The sequence below is a fragment of the Euphorbia lathyris genome, chromosome 10 (assembly GCF_963576675.1).
Source record: "Euphorbia lathyris chromosome 10, ddEupLath1.1, whole genome shotgun sequence".
Taxonomy (NCBI): domain Eukaryota; kingdom Viridiplantae; phylum Streptophyta; class Magnoliopsida; order Malpighiales; family Euphorbiaceae; genus Euphorbia; species Euphorbia lathyris.
Window position 1 is genome coordinate 65,102,573 of NC_088919.1, and position 24,273 is coordinate 65,126,845.

Here is a 24,273-nt window from a genome sequence, read left to right on the forward strand (position 1 = left end):
TGCTCCTATAGTCTGAGTGAAACCAGCCTTGTTGAGAAGATAGCCCGAAACCAAATGTTTCCTCATTTCTGGAGTGTGCATCACATCCTTCAAAGTTAAGGTTTTTCTAGATGTGAAGTTCAATTCCACATTACCAATTCCAGCAACAATAGTGGTATGAGAATCACCCAACAGCACTTTCTTATCTTCGGTCACAACAGTGTATGTTTTGAACATATTTCTATCATAGCAAACATGGCGGGAAGCACCAGTGTCCACCCACCACCCATCTGATCCACCTATGAGGTTGATCTCAGAAATCATAGCAACAAAATTATGTTGCTCTTCAGTCAGGTTAACACTAGGAGTAGTGTTTGGCTTGTTCCTGCACTTTCGTGCCATATGACCTGGTTTCCCACAATTAAAGCATAGGAAAGCAGCATCATTTCTAGGTGGCTGTTGATGTGACCTATTTTGGTTCCTTTGAAGGTTCCAATTCAAATTAACTCGGGTGTTGTGATTTTGGATTGGTTTGCGGTTCTGATTCTTAAAATTTTTTTGAGTAGGTTTCAGAACCGCAGTGGATCTTTTAGTGTTATTAGAAACAATAAGCACTTCTTCTTTTAAATCTTGTTTTCGAGCTTCCTCCTCAATTCAGAGACGTATAATCAGACTTTCCATCGAAAATTCTTTTGTTTTGTGCCTCAAAACATTTTTAAAATCTTTCCACGAAGGAGGCAATTTGTCAATAATGACAGCAACTTGAAATTGATCATTTAGAGGCATACCTTCTGAAATGATTTCATGTGCTATTTTTTGCAATTCATGAGATTGAAACTCCACTGATTTGTCATCCGTCATCTGAAATTTGATGTAGCGGCTGGCAACATATTTTTTCGACCTAGCCTCCTCTGTGTCATATTTCCTCTGCAGAGCTTCCCAAATTTCTTTGACAGTTTTTTCTTCAGCAGTGTAATAATCATACATGTCATTTGTTAACCCATTTACGATATACTTTTTGCACAGAAAGTCTGTCTCTGTCCATTTTTCAGCAGCACGAATATCAGCACGAACATTTGCCTCATCACCATCTTCAGGAACAACCGGTTTTTCAGAAGTCAGAACAGAAGCTACCTTCTTTGTTGTGAGGTAGAACAACATCTTCTGTCTCCATCTTCGGAAGTGAGCTCCTTCAAACCGGAATGGTTTGTTGATTTTAGCAACTCCATTTGATTGTTCCGTAGCCATCACAGCAGTAATTGAACCGTCTTAAAATTGTTGGAACTGGAATATAAAAACAACAGGAGACCGAACAAAAATTAAATGGGCAGAGTCGCGGACAATGTCGCTTTCTTTAAGACGTTCGCGGAACTGCCAGAAAATTACAAGCAGTATGAACTCCAGTCGTCTCCAGGATAAAACAGCCCTCTATAATACGAAATTGTATTGCAACCCTACAATTTCGTTTCTTCCTACACTCTCAGTTTGCTCAGTTTCGAAATATAAAATGAATGAAAAGTAATGTGTAGAAAATCAGTCTATCTCACACCTATTTATACTAAGAAAAAGAGCTGTTGAGCTCTGATTTAGTGGAGAAGAAGGTGGGAGGAAAATCAGGAAGGTGGAGGAGACTGGGTTTGTGAGAGAGACACGTTTAAAAAAAGAGACGTTAAAAACGTTTAGAAAAGACTAATTCAGAGTATTTAATTAAATAAAAATTAAATACAAAATTAATAAAAAAAATATTATTAGTTTTTTCAATAAAAAATTATAGATTTTACACCAACTCAACCCAGCCCGCCCCGGTTCGGAAGGCGGCGGCGCGTGCGGTGGTCAACCAATGAGGTAGGTCCCCACCCTTTCACAAAAGTGGGTACCTCTTGGGGCACACCCCAAGCATGTAAGGACCTCCTTAATAAGTATCTCCACCAAGTGCTTTGAAAGCAATGTGGGATACTTTCTATCTTAAAAATCAAATGTATGGGCTCTTTTCACAAATTAAAATTAGGCCAAGCCCAACATTATGTCTTCAAAATCTGTCCCTTGAGATTAGTACTTGAACTTGAAGCAAAATCTGCTATACATTTGAAGGGTTGAGGGACATTTGTTCCATTTATAGGGGTTACAATTCCAAAAGGTGAAACACAATTAACTCTAAGAACTTAATTTCAGTATCAGTAATTCCAGTTCAGTTCAGTAGATTTCAGGCCAGTTAAGTTTAGTTTTAGTTCAAAAATTTATCATTATTTATTATAATTATAATAACTTAGGCATAATACATACACAGTCCCCTGAACTTGTCCCTTTTTTTCATTTTACCCTCTAAACTTAAGGGACAATCTATTGACCCCTAAACTTCCAAAAAGCCACCCAATTTACCCCTCCTCTCTGACGTGGCGCTGACGTGGCAAAATACAAAGCTACAATAATCCAAGTGCCACGTCGGAGAGAATGGATAAATTGAGTGGTTTTTTGGAAGTTTAAGGGGTCAATAGGTTGTCCCTTAAGTTTAGGGGATAGAATGAAAAAAAAGGACAAGTTCAGGGGGCTGCGTATGTATTTAGCCAATAATTTATATATAATTTATAATTTAGTATTATTTATATATAATTCATAATTTATTATGTATATAATTTTTCATTTTTTATTATAATTATAATTTTTTATATATTATATAAGGTAAATAATTTACTAGTCCCCTAATTTTTAACTAACACACTGTTTAGTCCCCCTAATTTGAAAAACACATTTTAAGGTCTCTATTTTTTTCCAATATTAACCATGTGGTCCTTTTGTCTATTTTTTTTAGATTTTTAACCGAACATATCTTAGTTTTTACGACAGTCACAGTACAATACAAGTTGACCATGTTACTCTATTATTTTTTTTTTTTTTTGACAACCAAAGAAGCATATATTAAGAATCAAGAAGAAGCATATTACAAATAAAATCAGGGGGTACAGAAAACCACTCACCCCGATGTAAAGGTAAAATACTACTTCTAGCTAACAAATGAGCAACAGAGTTTGCAGAACGACAGACAAAACGAATAGAGCAATTAAAAGACTCGTTCAATGAAAAATGACAATCATTGGCTAAGGCGTTAAAAGGAGATGAAACCTCTAATGGGCGAGCCATAGACTGTACCACGATCAAAGAATCTGATTCAATGATTACATCCTTCCAATTCGCGGTCTTTGATCCAACTAAGAGCTTCACGGACCGATAGGGCTTCAATGAACGATGCATCTTGATAATTCTGCAAGATTCCATTTTTAGCCGCAACAAAACGGCCCGACTCATCCCGAACAATACACCCAAACCTAGCCACATTCTCGTCCGCGAATGACGCACCATCCACATTCAATTTTAGGAAGCCTGTTGGAGGACACTGCCACACCGTCAGGCTTGGCACAGTTGGACTGCCTGAAGAAGAAACAGACGCCTGCGCTTTCTTCCAGGCCTGTAAAAAGGAGCCGGCCGAATGCTATAGGATCGAGACTTGTGAACCCTTCCGATTCCACACCATGTTATTTCTATAACACCAAATGATCCACCATAACACGGCTACAAGCTCAACAAGCTCCACTGGTTTAGAGAAGATCCAGCCCCAATAATAAAAAATGTTATGAAATTGGGTTCCCACATCCCCAATAGGCGAAATAGTCCAAATAGCTCGAGCCATAGTACATTTGAGAAAAATATGATACGAATCTTCCACCGCCCCATGACAGAGCTCGCATAAATCTGAGATAGGAACCCTTCGGGCTTTCAGCATGACTTTAGAAGGAAAACAGTTAGCAAGAACCCGCCAAAGAAGGTTCTTAACTTTAGGGGGCACTTTAAGATTCCAAACTGGAGAATCAATGAACCAATTTGTTCCAAATCCAGACATAAGCTTTCGATACCCACTTTTAACTGTATAGATGCCCCGACGGTCATCCTTCCAATACCACACATCATGATCAACCCGATTAGATAAGGGGATACAAGTCTATTATTTTATATATGTATGTTTATGCTAAATATAACTGTTACAAGTCTAAAAAAACTAGACAAAATGACCAAAGGTTAATATTGGCAAAAGTTATGGACCTTATAATGTGTTTTTCAAAATAGGAGGACTAAATAGTTTGTTAGGTAAAAAGTAGGGGACTAATAAATTATTTACCCAATAATATATATATATATATATATATATATATATATATATTATTTATTATAATTATACTTATTTATATATAATATTTATCATTATACATATATAATTTATTATAATTATAATTATTTGATGCAACTTGTTTGCAAATTTTGCGAGAAGTAAATAAATAGTATACCAACATATGTACGTGACAATGCTCTACATAATCAACTGTCTCAACTACATTTTGATTTTTATCATCATCTTCTTCAACTTCATCATCATCGTCATCTACATTCTCCGTCACACTTCATTCTCTGCTAGCCATGATTGCCAAATTTGTTGCGCTATATATCATTCCGCACTATTAACATGGCGGCTTTACGGTTTATATTAAACACATATGAATCTACAACCATGTTGTATAATTGGTATCCCAATCATGAAAAGTCTTATGAAACCATGTATTTGTATTTAATTTCATAGGTTTTAAATAATATATATATATATATATATATATATATAATATTAAATAATATTTATTCAATATTATTCACGAGCTTTTATCGAGCCAAACACCGAGTTGCTACCATTGGTAACTTTAATAATATTTATTCAATATCATTATTATTATTATTGTTGTTGTTATTATTGTTTTTATTATCTTTAAAGTCTAATATTATAATTATTGTTAAGTTAAGTTTAGTTCAATAGCATTCAATTCAGTTCAGTAAATTTAATTTCACTAAAAAAAATATGGCGTAATTCCATTTTGGGATAATTCATATGGTAAGCATTTTGCTAATCACCAAATTTCACAGGCTCCTGGCCGCGTTGGTCATAGGAGACCAGTAGAGAACATGGTTGAGATTCCACCACCCCATTCTTTTTGAGTTATAGCGTAGGGGTCGACTGGTCGATGCTCCTTCAGCCAAGTCTGGAAATGTTGCTCAGTTGGAAGATGTGTTCGTCCACGCTCACCGCACCAATGATGTTGTGCAATATGTGCAGCCTTCTAGAATATCCTTGAGTAAATAAACTGGAAGTAACAATATGTCAGAGAGGGGTCGTCGTTCAGGGAACCTGCTCAGATGTTTAAATTAGCAAAGTTTGAGGAGAGGTAGAAGACACTATACATATTAGCAGTTAGTGATGTTTACATATATAGTAGCTGTTAGGGCTAACTATTGTAATCCTAATAACGTACCCTAATGACTAACTGGACAGGTGTCGGTCTTCAGTTGGCTTTGCAATCTTCAGACTGTAATGATGTTAGGTGGTGCACCCTGCAATATAGCAAGCATGTTGTTAGGTGTTCTCGTTTTATCGGTCCTAAGCCCTATTATGGTGTAAGCGGCGCGCTCAGTCACGTATCCACTGTCCTTTGCATAACCATTTCTCATTATATAACGACTCTCCTTTCTTTGTCGTACGAATACTGAGAATGATGTGGATATCAATCAACGTGCTTGACAGGTATCGTCCGAATTTTTAGGCAATATTCCTTGTTTCAAATCGGACAGTTTCTATGACTCTTCGTGATGTGATATGTACAAGTATGAATTGATTGGTAACATATATTGTAGGAAAAAAACATTAAAATTTCTCATTATTGGGCGGTTTTGAGCTGCCTAGCTTCATTACATTGACTCATATCAACATTTATGACAAGATGGAAATTAAAACCACCAAACAACCCAACATAAATGAAGCAATTATTGGAGTTCCATACAACTTAACAAACCCTTGGATGAAATAAATACTCCTCATCGTAGTAGCAAAAAGATTAACAAAACTAGGATTAACAACACTAAACCCTCCATCAACAACAAGATTAACACCACTAACATGATTAGCTTCATCACTAGCTAGATAAAGAGCAGCTTTAGCAATATCTTCTGTCTTCAAAATCTGTCCCTTGAGATTACCAGTAGAACTCAAGGCAAAATCTGCTATATGTTTAAAGGGTTTAGGGGGATTTGTTCCACCTAAAGGGGTTACAATTCCAAAAGGTGAAATGCAATTAACCCTAATTCCATTTGGGGATAATTCTGATGCTAAGCTTTTGGATAATCCCCAAATTCCATGTTTAGTGAGTGCATATGATTGAGTTGCGAGTCCTCCTATTTCTGTGCAAGCACTTGCTGTGAATAATATGCAGCCTTTGTGCTGTGGAATCATGACTCTTGCTGCATGTTTGGCTCCGAGGATTGCACCAATTAAGTTTATGCTTATTAGGCGATCTAAGTCTGATTTTTTGCTCTCTATGAACTTTGTGAATGGTCGATCCACTATTCCTGCATTTAGTTTAGGATTGATTTCATGTCAATTTAATTCTAACAACTTTCCAAACAGAGCAAAAGTTTCGTTTTTCTCGATAAACTTATTTGGAAGTTTTTTTTGACATTAAATAACAGTTCAAATAACTATCAAACCAGCTAGTTCAAATTTGCAGGTAAAAGTTTACAAGTAGGAGTTATGTGTTTTGTGAAATTTGCGGTTTAAAGAATATGTGAGTCAATTTTTAACTAAATAATAATTATGGTTCAGTTAATTTGTAAAATCAGACCTCGTACGTTTGGGAATTTGCAGAGTCAATCTTTGGTAGAAACTTAGTTTTTAAACCGCACAAAACACCTAACCCCTGTTTGTAAGCTTTTAAATCACTTGACTGTCTTTGCAAATCGGCCAAACCAAAGGAACTGTCCATGTATCTAGAATCTAGAATGTTTGTTGTATTAGTACATGGTACAAAGAACAGTCCAAATACACGAAAATGCTTCGGTTTTTCGAAAACATATAGTCAAATAATAGGTCAAATAACTATTAAATCAGCTGGTTCAAATTTTCCTTTAAGGTAAAAAATTTCTTGCTTGGAAACCTTTGGTATAATATAATTGCAACAAAACTGACTACTGTAACTGTCATAGCTAATAATAATAGCTAATTGTGAGTCTTATTTATCAGAATAGTCTGTATTGTACATATTTCAAGTTCGGAAAACTATTGTAGTGAAACTCTTAGTCTAATGATCGAGAATTTACTAATGACTTGGAAAGTCATAGGATAAAATCACATAGAGTCGTGTGGATTTTTTTTTTTTTGTTATTTAAAGTAAGCGTATTTGCGCAAATTTTAAAAAAAAAAGTTTAGAGGGCTATTAGGACTCAAGAGTGTGATAATGCTAAAAGTTATCTTCAGACGGAATGTAACCTTTTGGCAATAATTTTTTGGATAGAGACAAACACGACATACTAGTTGACTCGTGTCAATACTGTTAAACAAGAGTTGACTCTTGTTAACCGTGTCAAAAATTATCACTCTTACCTGCATTGTTGTACATAATGTCTAGCTTCCCATACTTGATAACTGTTTGATCTACGAGACTGCTGATTTCTTCTTCTTTGCTAACATCACAGCGGATGTAAATGGCGTTTTGGCCGAGCTTTTGCGCAAGGGCACGGCCAAGGGTGTCTTGAATATCCGCAATAACAACTTTGGCTCCATTTTCGTGGAAAAGTTGAACCGTGCTGGCTCCTATCCCGCTTGCTCCCCCGGTTATAATTGCCACTTTTCCTGCTAACCTGAAATTGAAAGAAACTAGTTGAAATTGAAAGAAACATGAATAAAACTAGAATATTAAGTTTTTTAAATTAGTAGATTACCTTTGTTCAGGCGTTACAAGGATAGGAATAGTCTCCTTTTCCATAAGTATACTTCTTTGAAGATCCAAACAAGAGAATTCTAAGTTTTGTGCTTCTCTTTAATGGGAATTTATAGTTATAAAAATTAGAACAAGTAGAAAATGGACGGTGAAAGGGTTCACTTTCTCCTTTAATGGCCATTTATTCTTTGTAACAAAAAAGATGACACTCAAATTTGTCTTTGGATACGTGAATCACTAAGGAGCTTTAGGCAAAAAAAAAAAAAAAAAAGACATAATTGCCAGGACACGTGTTCTAATTACAAGACCGAATTCCAAAGATACACTCTTAATCTCTAAGAAGCACCGTAATTTAAGGTAAAGAGGTGACATGCACAAAAGCATCAGTAAAAGCTAATCACATGTCAACACGTGGAAAGCTAAAGAAGCACAAGGTACATAATCACATATGTCTTCACTTTACTTTCAAGTCTTACTTGCTCTTTTCTTAGTAAAATACTGACTCAAAGAAGGGACATCGTACACCGGTCCCCTTCCGACTATTTGTTGATTCTCCTCAGGCTACTACAAATCAGCCTATATCCATTCTACAAATTGAAGGACATCATATATATTTCGTCTTAGCGTACAAAATGATGAAATTTATCCCCTAATATTTCTAGCAATTTTAAGTTTACCCTTACCAAACAAATTGAATGTGTTGGTTTGTGCACTATTTGACTGTTATATCAGATCTTTCAACCATGTTTGTTGATAAACTTAAATAGTTTTGTACACGTTTACAAGTTGTTTGTGATATTTATACGCCGCACCATAGGTGCGGGGGTGATAGCCTCACGCCATCACCTATGTGAGGGCGTGATAGCCTCACACATGTCCCCTATTTTTATTTTTATTTTTAATTAAATTTAATTTTGTTTAAATTTTAATTATTGTTATTTTTATTTTACTAGTTTTTGACCCGTGCGATGCACGGATTCATCTTAATATATAAATATTAACAAAAATATAATTAATAATTACAATTAATGATATAAAAAAGGAGGAAGTGACACCTCAGCTCCATCGTTACTGTTTTATATTATATATAGATATGCAAAGAAATAGAGAGATTTTAGGGACTAATTTAAATTATGTAGAACTTTTAGATATAGATATGCAGAGAATTAGAGAGATTTTAGAGATTAATTTAAATTCTGTAGAACTCTTAGATATAGTACGGATAAAATAATCTTTTTATAAATAAATATAATAATATAACTAAAGTTAATATATTATATTTTTTATTAGTAAAAAAGGAGGAAGTGACACCTCAGCTCCATCGTTACTGTTTTATATTATATATAGAATAGAGATATGCAGAGAATTAGAGGGATTTTAGGGATTAATTTAAATTATGTAGAACTTTTAGATATAGATATACGGAAAATTAGAGAGATTTTAGGGATTAATTTAAATTATGTAGAACTTTTAGATATAGATATGCAGAGAATTAGAGAGATTTTAGGGATTAATTTAAATTCTGTAGAACTCTTAGATATAGTACAGATAAAATAATCTTTTCATAAATAAATATAATAATATAACTCAAGTTAATATATTATATTTTTTATCAGTAAAAAAGGAGGGAGTGACACCTCAGCTCCATCGTTACTGTTTTATATTATATATAGATATGTAGAGAATTAGAGAGATTTTAGGGATTAATTTAAATTCTGTAGAACTCTTAGATATAATACGGATAAAATAATCTTTTTATAAATAAATATAATAATATAACTGAAGTTAATATATTATATTTTTTATCAGTAAAAAAGGAGGAAGTGACACATCAGCTCCATCGTTACTGTTTTATATAGAATATAGATATGCAGAGAATTAGGGGAATTTTAAAGATTAATTTAAATTATGTAGAACTTTTAGATATAGATATGCAGGGAATTAGAGATATTTTAGGGATTAATTTAAATTATATATAACTTTTAGATATAGATATGCAGAGAATTAGAGAGATTTTAGGGATTAATTTAAATTATGTAGATCTCTTAGATATAGTACATATAAAATAATCTTTTTATAAATAAATATAATAATATAACTAAAGTTAATATATTATATTTTTTATCAGTAAAAAAGGAGGAAGTGACACCTCAGCTCCATCGTTACTGTTTTATATTATATATAGATATGCAGAGAATTAGAGAGATTTTAGGGAGTAATTTTAATTATGTAGAACTTTTAGATATAGATATGGAGGGAATTAGAGATATTTTAGGGATTAATTTAAATTATGTATAACTTTTAGATATAGATATGCAGAGAATTAGAGAGATTTTAGGGATTAATTTAAATTATGTAGATCTCTTAGATATATTACAGATAAAATAATCTTTTTACAAATAAATATAATAATATAACTAAAGTTAATATATTATATTTTATATTATATTTTTTATCAGTAAAAAAGGAGGAAGTGACACCTCAGCTCCATCGTTACTGTTTTATATTATATATAGATTAATTTGATTATAATTTTATTTTTGTTAAATTTGTATGTTGTAAATTTTATTTTGTTTAATTATAGTTAAATTTAGTTGTTGTAAATTTTATTTTGTTTAGTTTAGTTTTGTTAAATTTGTATGTTGTAAATTTTATTTTGTTAATTATAGGTAAATTTAGTTGTTGTAAATTTTTTTTGTTTCATTTAATTTAGTTTAAATTTTTATGTTGTAAATTTGATAATGTTAATTATAGGTAAATTTATTTGTTGTAAATTTTATTTTGTTTAATTTAAGTTTGTTTAAATTTTTATGTTGTAAATTTTATAATGTTAATTATAGGTAAGTTTAGTTGTTGTAAATTTTATTTTGTTTAATTTAATTTAGTTTAAATTTTTATTTTGTAAATTGTATAATGTTAATTATAGGTAAATTTAGTTGTTGTAAATTTTATTAATTTAATTTAGTTTAAATTTTTATGTGTAGACGGAGCGGAAGACTGTGGCGGGAAAATCTATCTCGTCAGCAGCTAGGCATCTAGATATGGAGGAGGATGAGGATACACCACGTCATACGATACGGCGTGGTATTGATGTATCGGGACGTAGACGGAGAGGGATTGGAACGCAGCAGGTGCGGACGACTTCGATAGAGCAGGCTGTGTTGGACAGTCCGAGTTTGGGGGGGGAGGAGGCGGATGATTTGGGAGACCGAGATCCTCGTCTTCACCTTGTGGATGAGTATTTTCAAGAGAAAGCCGAGGCACAGCGACGACCGGGATCTGATGGTAATGATGATGTGCAGCCGACCCAGGGCTCGAGCACACAGCGCAGGGATGGTCGCTGCTAGTACATGTATTATTTATAGTTTTAGTATTATTTAGTATAGTATTATTTAAAATTTTAGTATTATTTATAGTATAATATTGTAGTATAATATTATTTATAATTTTAGTATTATTTAAAATTGGGTGTTGTTATTTCCATCCCCAATTTTCCACCCTTAGCCCCCTAAAATGACGAAAATGCCTTTTCAGGTGTTAGGGTGGGAATCAGATTTTTTTTTTTTTGCTTTTCCGACACGCGAGCGTGAGGCAATCACGTCTCACCACGTGGTGCGATGTGATAGCCACACGCACCACCATGTGGTGAGGTGTGATAGCCACACGCCTCACCATATGGTGAGAAGTGAGGCGATCACGCCTCACCATATGGTGAGGCGTGTGGCTATCACGCCTCAACACGTGGTGAGACGTGATTGTCGCACGCCCCACGCTCCTGGTGATTTTTTTTTACAAAAAATACAATTTAAACACATAGCAATCATATAAGTTGATAAATAAATTAAATTAAAATACATAACAATCATATAAGTTGATAAATAAATTAAATTTAAACACCTAATAATAATGTAAGTTGATGAATAAATTAAATTAAAACATGTAGCAATCATATAAGTTGATAAATAAATATTGTCAATTAAAACACATAAATTCATATATATCAATGTAATATATTCCAAGCAGCTCTCTTGTGAGCATAAATATTGTCCAAGTGACGAACACTCGGATCATGATATTTATGCCATTGGACGGGAATGGGAGGGACTGGAAATCCAGTTTTTAAATAAAGATGTATGTAGTGTTCATAACTTCTCAAATGACAAATGACAATCTCTCGCTCCGATGGTCTTCCATCGTCTGAACGCATCAGCAGTATAGTACAACATCCTAATCGTGGCTCAGTAAAAAGGAATATCGCTGCATTCAAAATAGATGCAACAACATATAAGTCATCCGGACTCACCATCCAGTGGGACTCACCACACCCCGCTCCTGTCCATCTAATACGCGTGAGTGCACCATCTACTCGGTTCCAGAAATCTGCTTCTATAAGTGTTCTTACCAGCTTCCACTCCTCTTGATTATTTGTGATGGCATCGGCTAAAACACGAAATCCATATTTACTATCTGATACAACATCTAGGTATCCAGTAATATATGGTACAATGAGTCCCTAGACCCTATGTAAATGCTGGTATCCGCTGATATCCGCATTAAATCCGACTACAAATATGAATATATGAATTTCGTCAGTGATAATATATTTATTTTAAGATGAACTTATTTATTACGAAAATAATAAATACCCAACATCTCATTGTTATGTACAAGGACGATGAGCTTCGGCCTCGACTACGACTACTCCTCAAAGTAGAAGACTGAGCACGACCACGTGCACCCTGACTATACTCCTATGCACTCGAATTGTGCTTCATAGATGAACTCCCCTTTGGTCTATCCCTAACTATATCTTAGACCTCAAGTTCTTTGTAACTGCCTTGATTTGGGTTAATTTGATCATGGATGTAGACAGATATGCTACGCACCATTGCAGGATCTAACTTGTCAACCTTTTCCACAAGAGAGTGAAAAAACAGGTGATCCTCGGTCCCATCGCCAAATAGGGGAGCAGTAGCTGGTATGTCACTCAAACCATCAAAAGTAAGAGTTCTCCAAAATGGATGGATGCGTTCCACACTAACCGGCGTATTCGAATAAATGTGTTTTTTTAATTTCACATGCACAAGGAATATCATAAGTTATGGGCAACACACACCCGCAATCGGTAAACATATCCACACGCAATCCACGCATACACACCATCTCATCATATAGTAGACGCAAACAGTAATGTGAAACATGTAAGTCGAGGTAACTGAAAGAAAATCCGCAGTGAGACACCACAGATCTTCATCTCGAGTCCTCAAGTGAGTATCTGGTTATATACAATAAAACATTACAAAACTAATTTATTACAATTAAAAAGATTAAATTTAATAACAGAAAAAACGTCCTACTTGATCGCATCAATCTCAGCCTCAATGTCTTTGTGCACCTTCGCCCACACTGTATCGTGTGCTCCGGTAGATGAATTCAACAACTGGTTCAACTGTGCATGTGCACTCTCTACTCGACATGTTGATGTGTTTCCTAAGTGCAACATATTATTCGTCCATGCTCGACAGAACTTCTCCTTATGCACTAGCCATGTGGTCTCCACATACTATATCACACGAGGCCATTTGGCAGTAGTATTCTTCATGATTCTCACTGCCTCCTCATATTCGACTACTGTTGGCGCTTCAATTATATTTTTTCATTTGCTATTCTTAAAAATTTCTCCAAAATCCTTCATTTCAATCAATTACCTACTTTATCCTCCATATCTTTATTAATATGCCAATACACAACAAATGATGAATTTCTGGAAAAACCACACTAACCGGTCTCATCAATCCTAACTCTCGGTCAGTAGCAATGGCTGCCGGATGAACATCACCTCCGAGCAAAAGCCTCAATTTTCCTAAAACCCACATATAACTACCCTTAGTCTCATCCTTCATAATTGCATTGGCAATCAAGAAGTTCTTGTTAGAAGGCGTCATTCCAATGATCTCAAAAAATGGTACTTTATACTTGTTTGTTTTATATGTTGAATCTATGACAACAAACAAGTAGTAGGATCGGAACAAGGTGATCGAAGTAGGATGTGCCACAAAGAGGTGAGTCACAACATTGCTATCCGGATCCGCTTGCGTCTAATGTATGTAATCCATATCTATAGCAAGCCGATAAAACTGACTGATTATATCTCGACCCTCAAAACTCCCAGTCCTTATTTTTTTCCTGTAATTATACACATGTTTTTGGGTCGGGTTATCCTCAGAGTGTTTTTCTTTAATCACTGCAAAAATAGCATAAGGCTTTGCTTGAGTTGCACTCATTTGACGCACAATTTTTTTTTTTTTTTTGAACCGGGACTTAGTCCGTTCATCTGTCGATATCCCTTACGATATACAACCAATCCATGATTATGCTGTCCTCTCTCTCCAGCAACACCATTTACCACCCAACCCCCTAATTCTCCGATTTCTATAACATTCACCTAGAATTTGCAACCACAATATTTGGTTTTCGAATTCCTCCGTATAGCGTCCTCCATATCCCTATCCCTTTGGGTATTCTTTATACCACATGCACTTTTAACCAATATCCATTTTAATTTACCTCCGGTCTTGTGAGAAGCTATAGTTAACTCGAAGCCAAGACGAATCGCCGTCTGTTTTGCCCGTTTAACAGCTTCCTAGTATGTTTTAAATGTCTATAGAGGACAAATTTCCCCACTGTAATCGACACCGTCACCTCCAAAATCTTCTAATGGAACCTGCAAATGTTAACTAACGAACATTAGATTCCATTACGAGCAAATTCGCCAATATTTCGAGTCTATATCCTAAAATTCCTAAAATTCGATTTTCTAGGTACGAGGCATGTGCATATTGCGCCCCACCTAGTGGTAGGGCATGTGAACATTGCGCCCCACCTGTAGGTGGGGTGTATGAACATCACGCCCCACCACTAGGTGGGCGTGATGTTCAAACGTCACGTAACCCGACAGCCACTTTTGTCCAAAAATTTTAAAACGTGCTCAAAAAATTTTAAATGGAAATATACATCGACTTCAACAGATTGGTCGTTCTCGTCTCTTCCCGGGGATGACGGATTGCTCTCCATTACACATTTAATCAAGGATTTCGAAAAGAATTGAGTTTGAGAGAGTTTAGGGTTTTTCAAATTTATGGTAATGAGCAGTATCGTCTTTTTCTGGAAGCTGATGGTGGGAAATTGGGGCTGGATATAGCAATCCACTTTTTTTATTGATTAAAAAATATTATTTTTAATTCTATTGATTTATAATAAAACGAATTGGCTTCCCAATTAATTATCCTCTTTCCGCATGTTATTTTTGTCTAAGCACTACTCCCTCCTTCTCTTATGGTTCTTTTTCAAGATCTCTGTTTTTGTTTTTTGTTTTTCTTCTTCCATTGTTGTTTGGTGATTCAGATTTCTAGTGCTGAGATAAATTTTTCAGAGTAAATCTTTTTAGGTAAGATTTTTTGGTTTTTTTCTTTTATTTGACTTGAAATTAGGTTTTTTTGGTAATGTAAAGTCCCTAACGTTTTTCTCGGTGAACTGTTTAGTCCCTAATGTTTTTCTCGATGAACTGTTTAGTCTCTGCCGTTAGACTCTCATGAAGATTCTGTTAGTCAATTTGGATTTGCGTTCTTATTTTCCTTTATTTTCCTTTCCTTTAAACTCGAATGCATCTGAAATCAACTTTAAGTGTTCTTTTTCTTGATTTTCTTCTTAATCGTTCAAATTCGTAAGCATTGAGTCTGTTCTTTTTCTTGTTCTCCATACAAATAGCTTCTTCTTCTAAATTGGATTTCCTCTTCTGAAGTTTGAAGGTAAATAGTAAGGGGTAATTTAGTCATTTCCAAAGTCATAAACGGTAAAAAATCTAACAAACAGATGGAGGACTAAACAGTTCACTGAGAAAAAGGTTAGGGACCTTACCATGTGTTTTTAAAAATACAAGGACTAAACAGTGTATTTTGTCAAAATATAAGAACTAATAAATTAATTATCTTTTTTTTTTGTACGCTTTCTGATTTATCCTATCTTGCAGCTGGGACTATTGTTGTATACGTTTGGTTGGTGTTCTTCGATTATCCACATTCTTTGTCAAAATTCTATCTGGTCAATTTGTTATCCTTTTGTTTATTTAATCTGCATTTTTTAGTTCCATTTTGTTTTATTGCTTATAATTCCTTATTTAATTTATTTGTTATGAATTTGCTATTTATTTGTGTATTCTTTCATTAGTACAGAAATGACATTTAGCCACGATTTATTGGTGATGGTTTTAATATAGAATCAATGCTAAAGGTCATTGGAGTCGGTTGTTACCGACTCCAATAACGCCTTATTGGTGACGGTTAAGGCAACTAACCGTCGCCAAATGTCCTACTTATTTAACGCCGGTATTTTTGTGGGTTATTGGCGTCGGTTGTTTCAAATAACTGACGCTAATGACCCTAATTATTGGACTCAGTTGACGTTAAGCCGTGCCAATTAGGGTCATTAGCGTCGGTTTGGCAAGTAATCGACCCCAATTAGGGTCATTGGCGTCGGTTTGGCAAGTAACCGACCCCAATTAAGGGGTCATTGGTCAATTAGGGAGGCCTGATTAAAATGTGGAGGGATTTAATTGACGAAAATAAAAACATACATGGCCAAATTAGAAGTTGAGTAAACAAACAACCTCTCAAAATGTTAACAACTAAATCTGCGAAATATAAGTTATTTACAAAAAAAGGACTAAATTATTTACTATACAGTTACAAACAACTTGCAAATGTGTACGAAATTGTTTAAGTTTATCAATAAATTTAGTTGAAAGATCTGATATAACAGTCAAATAATGGACAAACTAGCATAATCAATTTGTTTGGTAAGGGTAAAATTAAAATTGATAGACATATTACGGGATAACTTTCATCATTTGTACGCTAAGATGAAATATATATGATGTCCTTCAATCTTCAAAATAGATTAGATAGGTTAATCTGTAGTCACCTGACGAGAATCAACAAACAGTCAGAAAGGGCTGGTATACGGCATGTCCTTTCTTTGATGCTTAAGTTAGTATTTTACTAAAAAAAAAAGAGCAAGAGTTGAAAGCAGAGTGAAGGCATATGTGATCATGTACCTTGTGATTCTTTAACTTTCTAAGTGTTGACATCTGATTGGCTTATACTATGCATGCTTTTGTGCATGTCTCCTCTTTACCATAAATTACAGGTGTTTCTTAGGGATTAGGAGTGTATCTTTGGAACCCGATCTTGTAATTGGAACATGTGTCCTTGGTGTTATGTTTTTTTTTTTGCCTAAAGCTCATTATTGATCCACGTGTCCCGATGGTTATATTTCTTTATCGTAAATTACGACGCTTCTTAGGGATTATGAATGTATTTTTGGAATCCGGTCTTGTATGGTCATATTTTTGTAGGCTTAATGCTCCTCCGCCCCCTTAACTTGTCCAAATTGGTCATTTTACCCTTCCAACTCATTGAATGTCTTATTTACCCCCTTAACTCCATAAAAATGGTATTTCTCACCCCCTTAACTTGTTCAAATTTGTCATTTTACCCCTCCCCAAGTCATCGAATGTCCTATTTACCCCCTTAACTCCATAAAAGTGGTATTTTTTACATCTTTATAGTGCAAAATTAATAGGACTTATTCAAATAAGTTTCAAAATATATTTAATACCACTTTTGTGGAGTTAATGAGGTAAATAAGAGATTCTATGAGTTGAGCGGGTAACTGGACAAGTTGAGGGTGTGAGAAATACCACATTTATGGAGTTAATAGGGGTAAATAGGACATTTGATGAGTATATATATAAAGCTCCTTATTGATCCATACTGAATGTCCATCTTTTTTGTTACAAGGAATAAATGCCCATTAAAGGAGAAAGTGATCCTTTCACCATCCATTTTTTGTGGTCATGTTTTAATTTTTATAACTATAAATTCCATTAAAGGAGAAGCACAAAACTAAGAATTCTCTTGTTTGAATCTTCAAAGAAGTATACTTATGGAAAAGGAGACTATTCCTATCCTTGTAACGCCGGAACAAAGGTAAGGTACTAATTAAAAAAACTTAATATTCTAGTTTTACTCAACTAGTAATTTCTTTTAATTTCAGATTAGCCGGAAAAGTAGCAATTATAACAGGAGGAGCAAGCGGGATAGGAGCCAGCACGGTTCAACTTTTCCACGAAAATGGAGCCAAAGTTGTTATTGCTGATATTCAAGATGCCCTTGGCCGAGCCCTTGCGCAAAAGCTCGGCCAAAACGCCATTTACATCCACTGCGATGTTAGCAAAGAAGAAGAAATCAGGAGTCTCGTAGATCAAACGGTTAACAAGTACGGGAAGCTAGACATTATGTACAACAATGCAGGTAAGAGTGATAATTTTTGACACGATTACTAAGAGTCAACTCTTGTTTAACACTATTGACAGGAGTCAACTAGTATATGCCTGTTTATATGTGTCCCGAAAAGTATTTGATCCAAAAGGTTAGTCGATAGGTAAGCTATAAAAATTAAATTTTGTTATTATATCAGACACACTTTTGCATCCTAATTGCCTTTAGAGCTTGAAATACCATGTCAAGAAACCATTTAATCGAAAAATTTATTATTAGCTCGAATGTAACGCTTATCATGTTTGTTGCAATTATATTATAGGGATGAAATTCAACTTCGTTGTTAATATTTTTGGAAAACATAGATTTACCTTTAATGTACGAAATGGTAAAGAAACTTATCCCTAGCATTTCTAAGCAATACTTCTTAAAAAAACAAACATAAATTAAATTATACCCAAATATTTGGTTTCATGTGACGTATTTAATTGTTCACATTTTGATAGGTTGTTTGTAAGTGTGTTATTAACATAATAAACATTTTAGATATAATTAATATTTAACAACTTCGATATGGTAGTCAAATAACCGTTAAACCCGTTATTTTTCTTTTTAAGAATTGGTAGGAATTTTTTTATATTTCATACTTTCTTAATATAAAACAAATTTGGCATAATGCATTGTTGCCCCCTTGTTAGCACAAAATTTCAACTACTCCTGAAACTTTCAAAAGTTACATATGATTACATATTCTTATTCAATTGCATATTTGATAACCTCTTAGATTTTCGATAAGTTCATATTTTTATCAAATTGCATTCAATAATCTAAAACTTCAAAAGTCCTATGAACTTTCAAAAGTTTCTAATAATTTATCTCATAGTTGTTAGAATCGTACGAGTCGCGAGTCCACTCGTACGATTCGATTCGTTTCATGAAGAATTTGAGTCGTATCTATGGCACGACTCGGAAACTTCATGAATCAGACGAGTCACCACCGATTCGGCCGATTCACCAAGTCACCCGATTCGGTCAATTTAGACCACCATGTAAAAAAAATCAATTTTTAACAACTAAAAAACGTATATCAGAAGCCGTTTCGAAGAAGATGACTATTTACTTTACAAAACAAGAAAACATATAGAAGTTATGAAATACGATTAGTTTCAATTAGACGACTCTTCACTTTACAAATCTCAAAACCTTCCCTCTTCTTTTCTGTTTATTTGTTATTATCTTCTTCTACTCTCTATTATCTCTATTTTTTTATTTTCTGTCTGTCTCTATTTTCTTTTCTAACTTGATATTTGCATTTTGGGCTAATATTTAAAGTTAAATATGGTTAATATTTTATTTTTTTATAGCATTTTGAATTTGATCTGAATCTTATGATCCGATTCGATTAACGAGTCCCGATTCGCAAAATGAGATTTCGAGTAACTAGTCGAATCTCGATTTAACAACTATGATTTATCTATTTGACACATACGGACTACTTTGACACGTGAGAGTATCTCCCATTTGGACCTTATTAGAGCACCTCTAATGGGTGTTACAAGCTTATTGCTTGTAACACCCAACCAATAGAGGAGCTGTGTTTTCTTTATTACAAGTTGTTGGGTGTTACTAACAGTAGTAACATGAAGTAAAAAGTGCATGGAAAATGAAATTTATTGTTTATATTGGAGCTTGAGATACACCGAAAAATGAGAAGCCTCTAAAAGAGAGAATGTATTCCAAACTCTGTATTTAGAGAGTCTCTTTGTGGAAGAATCGTGAAACAAAGTGGGAGACAAAGTCTGTCATCCATTATTAAATACATAAAATTTCTTTTCATTATTTTTTTTTATATATACACAAATCTTGTTATTTTAATTCTAAAACCATTATTGTTTTTAATTTATCCATTTGGCAGCTCATACACTTACCCCGTGTTGCAACCAGTATTGTTGCTCTTACATCATATAAATCCTAATTTTTTCACCTCTAAATTAAATGCAGGAATAGTAGATCGTCCATTCACAAGGTTCATAGAGAGCAAAAAATCAGACTTAGATCGCCTAATAAGCATAAACTTAATTGGTGCAATCCTCGGAGCCAAACATGCAGCAAGAGTCATGATTCCACAGCAGAAAGCCTGCATATTATTCACAACAAGTGCTTGCACAGCAATAGGAGGACTCGGAACTCAATCATATGCCCTAACTAAACATGGAATTTGGGGATTATCAAAAAGCTTAGCATCAGAATTATCCCCAAATGGAATTAGGGTTAATTGCATTTCACCCTTTGGAATTGCAACCCCTGTAGCTGGAATAACTGTCCCTAGATTTATATCAGATTTTGCTTTGAGTTTTACTGGTAATCTCAAGGGACAGATTTTGAAGACAGAAGATATTGCTAAAGCTGCTCTTTATCTTGCTAGTGACGAAGCTAATCATGTTAGTGGTCTTAATCTTGTTGTTGATGGTGGGTTTAGTGTTGTTAATCCTAGTTTTGTTAATCTTTTTGCTAGTTCGATGAGGAGTATTTATTTCATCCAAAGGGTTGTTAAGTTGTATGGAACTCCATTGATTGCTTCATTTATGTTGGGTTGTTTGGTGGTTTTGATTTCCATGTCATCGTTTATGATGATATGAAACAATGTAAATGAAGTTATTCGGCTAAAAAAGCCACCCAATAATGAGAAATTTTAAAGTATTTTTTGGAACATTATATCATATCAATCAATTGATATTTGTAGTTTCACAGTAATCATCCGATATGAAGTAATTAATTTTCTTAAAGATGCGAATGGTACTTTATAATCTCGTGGATTGATATCGACCCTCTGTCCATGTATCTGTATGGTGAAGGAAGGAGAGTCATTCAGAGCAAGCCGCCCGACATCATAAAGGCCTCAAGGTCTTAGTGTTAATTGAGAATTGAAAGGAGATAATAATCTGTATATTATATTTGCTTGATTTGTGTTACAGTATATTTGTGTATAAATAGTAAAGAGATGCTAGCCCTAATTAGTTACAGAGAGACCTAATTAGACTAGACTTGTGAGAGATGTATTCTAAGTGTACTAGGAAAGGTAAGGATAAGTGCAACCGTGTGCTGTATGGATATATACGGTTAAATACAAAGTATATCACTAATACCCCCCTTAAGCCGAGGACGAGAGCAAAGCGTGAGTCGTTGGCGAAGTATGTTGAACCGCGAACTGGAAAGTGGTTTGGTAAGTATATCGGCGACTTGATCCTCGGTAGGAATGAAGTGAACTGATAAAAATCCGGAGGCCACTTGTTCTCGAACGAAGTGATAATCAAGTTCAATGTGTTTGGTGCGAGCATGAAATACTGGGTTAACAGTGAGATAAATTGCACCGACATTGTCACACCATAATCGAACCGGTCGCGGGATTGGGATGCGAAGCTCAAGCAGAAGGGATTTGATCCAAAGAAGTTCGGCAGTGGCATTTGCAACAGCTTTGTATTCACTTTCGGTGGATGATCGTGCAATGGTTGGTTGTTTGCGAGTGTTCCATGAGATGAGGCTTTTGCCTAAGAAGATGCAGAAGGCTCCCGTGGAGCGACGATCATCGGGGCAGCCACCCCAATCATTGTCTGAATAACAGTGAATAGCTGTGATTGGTGAACTAGAGAATTTGATACCGCAGTCCTGAGATCCGTGAATGTATCGTAGTACTCGTTTGACTCCTTTCCAATGTTTGTCTGTTGGACAATGTAGGAATTGACATAGCTTATTGATGGAGAAGGCTATGTCAGGACGAGTGAGAGTGAGGTACTGTAGAGCTCCAACGATGCTCCTGTATTCTTCTCCGGATTGTAGACGAGTTCCTTGTTCACGAGATAGGTTGGGAGTTGTGGCCATGGGTGTGGAACAGGGCTTGCAATCGAGCATGTTGACTTTGGCAAGGATATCGCGAGCATATTTGGTTTGGGAAAGATGAAAACCATCTGCAGAATACACAATTTCAAGGCCAAGAAAATAGGAAGCACGCCCTAGATTCCGTATTGGGAATTCCTGTTCAATCTGTAATATAGTTTTCTGAATCAAAGATGGATTAGTGCCAGTAACCAATATGTCATCGACATAACACAGGATGAATGTTTTGTCATGTGAAGTGTGATTGATAAACAGAGAGTTGTCAGCTCCAGACATAGTAAAACCAATGTTACCCAAAAACGTTTTGAGACGCAAGAACCATTCTCGAGGTGCTTGTTTGAGACCGTATAGGGATTTACGGAGTAAACACACATCATTTGGTCTGTCTTTATCACGGAATCCTTGTGGCTGTTCCATATAAATGGTTTCTGTCAGATTGCCATGAAGGAAGGCATTGGACACATCCAATTAGTTAATGGTCCAGTTGTGAGCAGCTGCAAGGGCAAAGACAAGACGAACAGTGGTGGCTTTAACAACAGGACTAAAAGTTTCCTTATAGTCCAGGCCAGATTGTTGGCTGAATCCTCTAGCCACAAGTCGCGCCTTGTGACGTTCAACGGTTCCATCTGCTTTTAACTTCGTGCGGAACAGCCATCGTGAGGTGATGATATTTCTGTCTTTTGGACGCGGAACCAGATCCCAAGTGCGATTGGTGATTAATGCATGTATTTCGGATGCCATAGCATCCTGCCATTCTGCTTTTTGATTAGCAGACGTAAAACAACTGGGAGTAAAATTTGCAGATGAGACAGTAGTTTAAAGAGCCATAAATTTTCCTCTAGATTGAAGCGAGGAAAGCCGAATTTGCATTGGATGACGTCGGACAGGTTCCGAGGTTCCCGGGGCAGTGCATAAATTTGTAGGAGAGGAAGAAGAGAGTGATGTCGTGATCTGAAGTTGTGGGCTGGAATTTTGTGCTGATGAGATTGCAGAGGAGAGGATATTAATTGGTGAAATGGGTTCAGGGATAGGCTGAATGTTATTTGATGAGGAAATAGGCATGGTGAGGTGATGATGAGAGTTTGATGAGGTGTCTGGCGGGTTAAGGAATGGTGATTGGTGAGTGGCGTGATCAGGAGAAGAAGTGGAGGGAGATTTAGTGGCTGTCAGCTGGGGTGGTGATGAGGGCGTGATTGTGGGAGAGTGGGAGAGGTGGTTATTGGGTAGTGTTGTGATAGTGGGAACCAAATCAGGAAAGGTAGATGAGGGATTTGTTGTGGGAGTTAAGGTGGAATTTATGTCAGCAGGTAAATTTGTATTGGTAGATTTGTGGTGATGTGCAGGAATTGAATTAAGTGGTATTGATGAATGCAAAGAGATGTTACCTGGATAAGGCCCGAGTAGAGACGGAACCGAGACAACAGCATTTGTGACAGGAGAGGCGGATTCCGGTGTATGCACAGTTGTCGAGGCAGCTTGAAGAGGAAAAAGATTCTCACGAAACACAGTGTGTTTGCAAATATAAATGCGATTGGAGTTGAGATCAAGACAAAGGTGACCATTGTGATTGGGGGAGTCCCCGAGATAAACACATAAGCGAGATCGAAAGTCAAACTTATGTTTATTATATGGATGAAGTAAAGGCAAAATACCACATCCAAAGACACGTAATTTTGAGAAATCCGGTGTTTTGTTGAATGCTTTGGTGAATGGAGACACAGACCCAAGGACTAAAGTGGGTAGAAGATTAATTAAGTAAACATTGTGTATGACGACATAGTTCCAAAATTTTAAAGGTAGTGAAGCATGAGCTAAAAGCGTTAAAGCTGTGTCAACAACGTGCCGAATTTTCCGTTCAGAAATACCGTTTTGTTCATGAGTATGAGGACACGCTAATTTATGCAAAATTCCTTCTTTAGCAAAAAAAGATTTGAGTTTTTGGAATTCACCACCAAAGTCTGAGTAAAAGTTCTTAACCCTAGCCTTATATTGACGAACAATCATTGCATAGAATTCAAGAAATAGGGAATAAACATCACTCTTATTTTTCAAACAATAGATCCAACTAAAACGAGTAAATTCATCAATGAAGATAACAAAATAACGATGTCCAAAATTTGATAAAATAGGGGAGGGTCCCCACACATCTGAATGTATAGATTCAAACATGTAAGTACTTGAACGAATAACAGAATTTAAATGCGATTTGGATAGTTTGCCCATTGGACAAGAAGAACACGCCTGAGTACTCTTGGATG

At 35.3% G+C, this 24,273-nt stretch overlaps 2 protein-coding genes across 2 annotated transcripts; one reads left to right on the forward strand and one right to left on the reverse strand.

Moving 5' to 3' along the window:
• Positions 1 to 5,711: 5,711 nt before the first annotated feature.
• Positions 5,712 to 7,963, reverse strand: LOC136208493 ((+)-borneol dehydrogenase 1-like). The gene is made up of 3 exons (XM_065999405.1): positions 7,786 to 7,963; positions 7,448 to 7,704; positions 5,712 to 6,417 (listed from the first exon to the last, which is right to left on the reverse strand). The coding sequence occupies exons 1-3, from the start codon at positions 7,827 to 7,829 to the stop codon at positions 5,783 to 5,785; spliced, it is 936 nt and encodes a 311-aa protein (XP_065855477.1). The 5' UTR covers positions 7,830 to 7,963; the 3' UTR covers positions 5,712 to 5,782.
• Positions 7,964 to 17,632: 9,669 nt separating this feature from the next.
• LOC136208395 ((+)-borneol dehydrogenase 1-like) lies at positions 17,633 to 20,833 on the forward strand. The gene is made up of 3 exons (XM_065999255.1): positions 17,633 to 17,830; positions 17,898 to 18,154; positions 20,123 to 20,833. Exons 1-3 carry the CDS (start codon positions 17,787 to 17,789, stop codon positions 20,758 to 20,760), a joined length of 939 nt encoding a protein of 312 aa, XP_065855327.1. The 5' UTR covers positions 17,633 to 17,786; the 3' UTR covers positions 20,761 to 20,833.
• Positions 20,834 to 24,273: the final 3,440 nt, after the last annotated feature.

What these genes read in the sequence shown, in the direction of transcription:
- LOC136208493 (XM_065999405.1), bottom strand. Translation starts at nt 7,829, where the DNA reads ATGGAAAAGGAGACTATTCCTATCCTTGTAACGCCTGAACAAAG. An exon ending in CTTGTAACGCCTGAACAAAG is followed by an intron (nt 7,705 to 7,785) that starts GTAATCTACTAA and finishes TTTCAATTTCAG; the next exon opens with GTTAGCAGGAAAAGTGGCAA. An exon ending in CATTATGTACAACAATGCAG is followed by an intron (nt 6,418 to 7,447) that starts GTAAGAGTGATA and finishes AACTAAATGCAG; the next exon opens with GAATAGTGGATCGACCATTC.
- LOC136208395 (XM_065999255.1), top strand. Translation starts at nt 17,787, where the DNA reads ATGGAAAAGGAGACTATTCCTATCCTTGTAACGCCGGAACAAAG. An exon ending in CTTGTAACGCCGGAACAAAG is followed by an intron (nt 17,831 to 17,897) that starts GTAAGGTACTAA and finishes TTTTAATTTCAG; the next exon opens with ATTAGCCGGAAAAGTAGCAA. An exon ending in CATTATGTACAACAATGCAG is followed by an intron (nt 18,155 to 20,122) that starts GTAAGAGTGATA and finishes AATTAAATGCAG; the next exon opens with GAATAGTAGATCGTCCATTC.